Genomic DNA, 7,806 nt, shown 5'->3' with positions numbered 1-7,806 from the left:
CTCCCTGCTCCTCCGCCTCCGCTCCCCGCCCCCTGCTCCTCTCCCCCCACCCCGCTGCCCCCGGCTCCGCTCCCCGCTCCCCCGGCCCCTGCGCCCCGGCCCGCGCCGCCGGCAACATGCGCGGGCGGCCGCGGGCGGCGGCAGGCGAGGCTGCGGTGCCGGCTCGGATGCCCGCTTCCTCCTGCCCTCGCCCGCTCCAGGCGACCCGCTGAGAGATGGACTTGGCAGGCGTGCTGCTGGCGTTGCTCCTCGTGCTGGTGCTGGTCGTCTCTCTGCTCTCCAACCTCCTGGTGCTGCTATGCTTCGTCTACAGTACGGAGATCCGCAAGCAGGTCGCCGGGGTTTTCCTGGTGAACTTATCCTTTTGCAACCTGCTCCTCACCGTCCTGAACATGCCTTTTACCCTGCTGGGCATCCTGAGGAACCAGCAACCCCTCGGGGGCTGCGTCTGCAAAGCGGTGGGTTTCCTGGAAACTTTCCTGACTTCCAACACTATGCTGAGCATGGCAGCGCTCAGCATCGACAAATGGATTGCCGTGGTGTTCCCCTTAAGCTACACCAGCAAGATGCGGTATAAGGACGCTGTGATACTCATGGGCTACTCGTGGCTCCACTCCCTCACGTTCCCCTTGGTATCCTTGTTTTACTCGTGGGTAGATTACAGCAACGTTTATGCCTCTTGCACCTTGCACCTGAAGGAAGAGACGGAGCGGAGGAGGTTTACAGTGTTCACCATCGTCTTTCACTCCACCAGTTTCATGCTGTCGCTGGTGATCTTGTGTTTCACCTATTTAAAGGTGTTGAAAGTTGCCCGGTTCCACTGCAAGCGGATAGACATTATTACCATGCAGACTCTGGTTTTGCTGGTGGATATCCACCCCAGGTAATGCCTGCGTGTTCCTATTCGCAGCCCCGGGGCACTCGCGGTAGGTACCCCGGGCGGAGAGGATGTCCTGCCTCCCCGGCACCCTTTCCTGCGCCCCTGCCTGCCCCAGCCACATGGCCAACCCTTCTGCCTCTAGTTTCAGACGCTGCTTATAGTGCTGAAGACGGTGGTTCGATGCATGTGTAGCCTGCTTTGTTTAAATCCTAGTCCCGCTCGCCCGGTGCTCCCACTCGCCCGAACTCCCTTTAACAGGGACCCGCTGCTTCCATGAGTGCGATCGTCCGCAGGCTCGGCGGAGCCGGGGCTGCCCCCCCCTCCCCCGGGAGCTGCCCCTGTCCCGGGCCGGCGCAGGGGCTACCCTGCCCCCCCATCCCCGGGAGCTGCCACTCTCCGGGGCCGGGGCTGCCCTCCCTCCCCTCCCCCGGGAGCTGCCCCCTCCGTCCCCGGCCGGCGCAGGGGCTGTCCCCCCCTCCCCTCCCCGGGGCAGGGGCTCTCCGGCCGGGAGCGGGTCCTTCCCCTCGCCCCCCGGGCTCACAGCTCGCCTCCTCGCTTCTTGCCTTAACCCACCGGCTGCTCTTTTCCCTTTGCAGTGTGAAGCAGCGCTGTCTTAACGAGCAGAAACGGAGGAGGCAGCGGGCTACCAAGAAAATCAGTATTTTTATAGGGTCGTTCGTGATCTGTTTTGGTCCTTACATTATCACCAGGTTAGTATCGCCTGTTGGGGTGGGGGACTTCCCGAGAGCGGTATGCCCTCTTGATGCGCAAGTACCCGGCGGGGACTACAGTTCATTTTGGGGTGCCAGAGCCTGGCGAAGACTCGGGGCCGTCCCTGCCCGCACGTCCATCCCGCCGGGCAAAGCCTGGGCAGCCTCTGGCTCTCCTTTCCTCCTTGCAGCCAGGTCTGGGCGCCTCTGCCAAGAGCAAGAGGCTTTTAGGACAAGTACCAGGAATTAATTACATGCCAGTGGGAGCTGAAAGCAATTTAAAAGACTCGCCACCCTTCCTTATTAGCACAACCAGAGTAATAGAGAAGAAAGCAGACAGCTTTTCCTGATTATCTCAGGTCTTTTTTTTTTTTTTTTTTTTTTTTTTTTTTAAGGCATAAGGCCAAACTTGCTGCTATTAGAAGCTGAGGTGACATAATTTAAATTTATCCAGGCTGATAATTTGTCAGATAAGCTTTGTGTCTGGAAACATTAATGTCTGTAAATATATTGCTAATGGTGCGGCAGGGCCTTGTGATGAGGTGTGAGAGTCAACTCCCAGGAAAACCGAGAATAAAATGTATAGGCAATATCATGCTCCTCAACTGGTCAGAATCCTTGGCATCCACCCTGGTGGCTTGCACCTTTTTAAATAGTCATGTATCATTCTCATTCCGTACTTGCATAGTCTTTATACAACATATGGTTATTATTTTTAAATCTTGCATAAATCAGTGAGCTGGAAGCCAATGTACCTCTACTGAGTTGCAGCACCTCAGCATTTAGCCTTTCATCTCTAAACTGAAATGAGCTACATCTTTCACCAGTGATTTTTTAAAATATCTCCCATTTCACAGTGTGTTCAAGACACACTTGTAGAGAACTGACTTCTGTCGAGGAAGGTTCACTAGTCTTTGCAAAACCACCCTGGTGACAGCTTTCTCAAGGTTGCTGCCAAGCTGCCAGCGTCGGCAGCCACACCAGCTTACAGAAATTGGCCAGCTTTAGAGCACTGATCTTACACAGTCACATACATATAGGCCACTTATGATCACTGTAATTGCCCTTTTCTTACATGGGTAGAGGGACAGATTGAGGCCAGTTGCACAAAAATGGCAATGTTTTTTAACCTTTCGGATGACATTTCTTTCAGTTCCCATTTATATGTTGAAAGGGATTCCTGACTGATTGCCTAGATAACTGCATTTTTTTCCCCGCAGTTGAAAGGATTATTACAAATATTAACATTACATCACAGAGTTAAAAGGTTAATTGATCACTGTTCAGTACATTCTGAGTCATTTTCTATTCACTTTTGCCATAATCAGGATATAATTATATTGAGCAAAGTGGATTTTGCCATCTTCTTTCCATCTGAACATTACCAAGCTCAGCAAACTTCAGCATTGCCACATTTTTCAGGGTGAAGGCATTCCTCATAAACTTCTAAAACAAAAGTGACTTCCTTTTTCAGACCTTGCATTTGGCAACTGTGAGATGGTGCATTTTCTATGTGTGACAAACTGGTACCTCATGTGTCACTAGAGCGAAGACTGAGGGTTGGTTTATATAAATGTGTGTGTCAAGGCGCAGCTGCTGTCTCAGGCACAAACACCCGAGGTGGTTCAGTGAAAGCAAAATGGGAAGTATTTGGGGAGGACATCCTCAAAGGCTCTTTGTCCCAAAGGCAAGACAGTGTCCAGGCAGCACTAAATAAAAGGTGTTGGTGGCAGTGCGTTTGGAGGACTTGCTGCCATGCCCGTTTCTGTATTCCTCCCCTATTCTGTTTTTCAGAGGGGTGGCACTAAAGTAATCTCTATGGAGGTAATGTGAGAGATTTCCTCCTCTGTTTTCCTTCTCTTTGGCCTGGTGACTCAGTTTGCACTGTGAGCTCCTCATTTTAGAAATATGAATGAGATTATGATCATTAGCAATATATTCGTCTGTTCACTAAGAGCCGACAGATGAATTACATCTTTTCTGTAACAGCACTGAAAAGAAGAAAATGATACTAAGATGCATTCAGATGGATATTTCTAAGGCTGACTTGATTTGGCCGGGCCCATTATCTTATTAAAAACTGTGTAACTTTTCTTCCGTTGGTTTCAGTGCAATTATGTTTGGGCCCATAATACACTAAAGGAACACATAGTAATACACCTGTTTCCACGACTGAAAGATACCTTACTCTTCTTATTTCTTTATAAAAACATCAATTGTGTAAATATCAAATGCATATTTCTTGTATTAGGATGATATACAGGATGGGATAAACCTAAGCAACCATGGAGCAAGTGTCATTTATTGTATGTTTATTTATTATTCCTCACATTTTGTGTCTTCATGTGCTTTCTGTTTTGAATTCACTGGAATTTTTTCCGAGCAGCTTCAAACAGAAGTCATCAGGTTTTTAAATGCACTTGCCATAGGAATGATTTCACTTTTACGTATACAAATGAGAAATTTTCCTGTCAGAGTTGAACCACTTGTTGCCATGTTCAGTCCTAGTGTGGGTAAGTCAGCATTTCTACGCGGAGGGGTCAGAACAGCTTCAAAAGTCAACTCCCTGCAAGTTGGGAACTCTGCACTTTGGAAAGAGGCCAAAGGTTCTTCAAGCCTTGAGGAAGCTTCTGATCTTACATCTTCAAACAGAAACGTTTTAGGGTACAGAAAAGGGCTGGTTTATCTCACGGTATTTTTTTTTTTTCTTCCGGAATGAATATAGCAAGATAGTATACTCTTGCTCCTGCAAAAAGTTTCACAAAAGATGTACAAATAATCAAAACTTCTCACCCTGTTCTTTCCACCTTCCTGGAGAGTTTTCCCATTGCCGATGAGGTATACGCCAGACACTTGGTGGAATAGTCTGGAGGTTTGCTCTCACTTCTGTGGAAAAATTGTGTAACTTAGTTGCAGTTTCTGCACCCATGATTAATACACCCATCTCAACTGAGGTGCTGAGGCCACTAATCATCCGTGAAGCACAGACTGGGAGACACAGGTCCAGAGACAGCTGGCTGGTCATATAATGATGATAAAAGTGTTGTCTCCTTGTTTTCTTTGGCCAAACTAGCGGTCAGCCAAGTGCACGCAGAAACTTTCCCAGGTAAGTAGACGCAGTTGTGCTCCTAAGCATACTATGGGATTGCAGGTGCCACCCAAATCTCTCGGAGACACTGCCGTGGTGTGTTCATACTACAACAGTCTAACATGAAGCCTCTTTGGATTCACAGCAGTGGTGTAATGCAGATTCACTGTTCTGTATCTGAGGGGGTGGATTCAGTGATCTAGACCAGGTTTCTGGTGTCATTTGAGACGCTGCATAGTACCCAAAACCTCTACATAGTTGGGCAGATATGGCACAGGAGCTTGACGAGACCCACAACTTCCAGGAGCAGCAGCCTGATGCCAAGGGGGTTATGCCCAAATGTCGCAAGTGTCACTATAGAGCTGTACTGAGGCAACTGAGCTGAGTGAGCCTGGATGCCCCAAATCACATGTGTCTATCTCAAGCTTGCCATGGGAGAGGGGTAGCCAATTATGTCACCAAGATTTTGTCCTCTTACTAGCACAAGTCTCTAAATTCAGAAAATGAGCAACAAACTGCAGCACTTTCTTATCTCCAATACACAGGAGCATTAACATTGAAAACACACTTTTTCTCTCTTTCTATAGAGAGAATGATTGTTGTCTCCCAGTGGCCTTAGTAGAAAAGTTCCCTTTGCCTTTGTTGAATCCAAGGAGTCAGGGCCCTTCTCCTGCAGGGACCGTGTACTGTAAGAAAATAAGTGTTGCTTTAATGTTTCATGAAGCATGAGTTTAGCACTGGGCTCAGTGTGAATATAACACTCAAGTGTTTCCGTCTCTCTTTAATGTTTAACAGGTTGATAGAGCTCCTTCCTTTTGTTACCATAAATTACTACTGGGGAGTTATAAGCAAGTGCCTCACCTACAGTAAGGCTGCATCAGATCCATTTGTTTACTCGCTTTTACGTCAACAATACAAAAAAGTTCTGATCAACATCGTCAATAGGATACTTAAGAGGGACCTGTATCCCTCATCGGGGTACAACAGCTCTCTCGACACCGAAAACGATTACTGCTTGCACAGAACAAACTAACGACGTGAAAAGCATTCCCCTTCCAGTGAGACAGGGGTTTGCTGCTGCTGGAAAGCTGCCTTTTCTCTCTCATGCTGACAGTGGTGACAATGTCTCCAGGGTGTGAAAGCTGCATTAATGCGATGCATTTCATTGTGGACTTTCATGAAAGGCTCTTCCCTGGTCTGCAGCCAAGTACAATATACGGCAAAGCCTTGTCCCTGAGTGAATGGAGTAGGCTTGAGGGGTTTTAAGAGAGCCTTTGGAGGCTTTAGAGAAGCCTAGAGAGCTTTTAATGTTTCATGTCTGAAGACTTGGTACATTTTGGAGCGTCCCACATCAGATGTGATATTCCAGCGTCTTCTGGGACCAGAGGAATCCCTAGGTTGGAAGGAGAGGTTCAGAGTCCTCCGTGCTGCGCATGTAAATCGGCAGCCCTGGATCTGCTCCGTTAGTCTCAAATATTACAAATAAGTCTTTTAATTGATTGATTTATTGTATTGGTGCCTCAAGTGAGTGATATGGGTCAGCACTTTGAATCTGAGATTGTTATTATTATTATTTATTACTAGGCATCATGATTGTAACATAGCCTTTAGGAAGTGGTACATATATTTGATATGCCAGTATTCTATCAAGCATAACCAAAGTCCACATATCTGAGTTACTAATATTTAGCACTTTGGTGGTATGTGATTACAATAATTGCAGCAACAGTAACGAAGACATATATGGAATTTAGTTAAATAGCACTGTAGTTCCATCACTGAGCTAGTAGTCCTATTCAAACAAGCTTTTATTCAGAAAAAAGAAATCACTTAGAGAGTAGAAGTGACAGATACCACTGTGTTTAAGATATATCACTTCAGAAGCTATCTGTTTTTAAAGAACAGGCTAAAATATATTAATTCTTTTTAAGGGATATATAATGTGTAAAATATTTCATGCATTGGCTATATTTGGTGCATTGTAATAATATTGTACAATCTTTTCTTTTATAATGATCAATCGATCTGGTGATTTTAATTGATACCAAGAGATATCTGAGAAATATTATAACAGACCTGCTGCCAAATGCCCAGAAACACAAAGCTGCTTTATTATTATAGGTATTTTTCTCTTTTATTTATTTTTAAATCTAAACAGGCTTTTGAAAAATGTGGGAATTATTTTTGAACAATATTCCTTTGATTATATAAGACATGATTCAAAATATTCTATGGCATTCAATAAACTACTATTTTCTAATCAAGTACATAAGGGGAAAATTAAAGCAATCCTAAAATATATTTTAAGGAAAAAAAAAAAAAGAAAAGAAAGAAGACAGTAAAGAACACTTATTTTTTATGTAACAATGGACTCGACCCTATTAAGCATTGAGAAGGCTCTTCCTGGTCAAACTAAGCATATAAGCATGTGATTAGGCACAAATATAATTTCCTTTGAAGTTAATGGCTCTGTTCCTATGCTGAAAATTAGGTACACGCTTAACTGTTTTGTAAAATCAGTGATGAGCAGTCAGCACATTGAGAGGGTTATTCCCGCCATCCACGAGGAGGAAGAAGGAGAGCACCTTATTGCAATCCCATTGAAGTCAAGGAAAAGTGATGCTGCGTAACAAATAATGTTCCTTATTTCCTGCTTTTAATCTCTGAGGCCTTTCAGATGCTTGTTTTTTCTTTTGTTTTTTTGCCATGCAAGTACCTTAGGCCTCTGTGTTTTGCATCTATAGTTCTGCCTGTGTTTAAATTGAATGTACTATAATGGTTTTGTCTTCTTAGTAAAGTATTTGTACTCTCTCCAATTTTGTGTAAATACAGTATTTCAGAAAAAAAAAAAAGTTGTCTATGGAATCTTTCCAGTTTTACTATCTTCCTGTCTGCCTCCACATACCTCCCCCCTCTGCCACGTCGCTACAAAACTTGATGCTGCAGTCTTTCATTTCAGCTGCAACATAAGGACCAGATATCTCTGTGGGGGGTGGGACGGATGCTAAATTTTCAGTTATTTTTAGTCAGTTTTGCGCCAAAACATTTTGATAGACTACAGCATTTATCTGTGAACAAACATGAGTTTAATGATACCTACAATTGTTAGCTTACCTTTGCCTTCCTAA

At 45.0% G+C, this 7,806-nt stretch overlaps 1 protein-coding gene across 1 annotated transcript; it reads left to right on the top strand.

Moving 5' to 3' along the window:
- Nucleotides 1-215: 215 nt before the first annotated feature.
- Nucleotides 216-5,711, top strand: GPR78 (G protein-coupled receptor 78; the record flags this gene model as incomplete). The annotated part of the gene is made up of 3 exons (XM_082482379.1): nt 216-883; nt 1,477-1,590; nt 5,474-5,711. The coding sequence occupies 3 exons, from the start codon at nt 216-218 to the stop codon at nt 5,709-5,711; spliced, it is 1,020 nt and encodes a 339-aa protein (XP_082338505.1).
- Nucleotides 5,712-7,806: the final 2,095 nt, after the last annotated feature.

This window comes from Vanellus vanellus (genome assembly GCF_965231255.1).
Source record: "Vanellus vanellus genome assembly, chromosome: 4".
In the NCBI taxonomy this organism is placed as follows: Eukaryota; Metazoa; Chordata; class Aves; order Charadriiformes; family Charadriidae; genus Vanellus; species Vanellus vanellus.
Note: the sequence above shows the minus strand (reverse complement) of the source record. Positions and strands in the feature narration are given on the sequence as shown.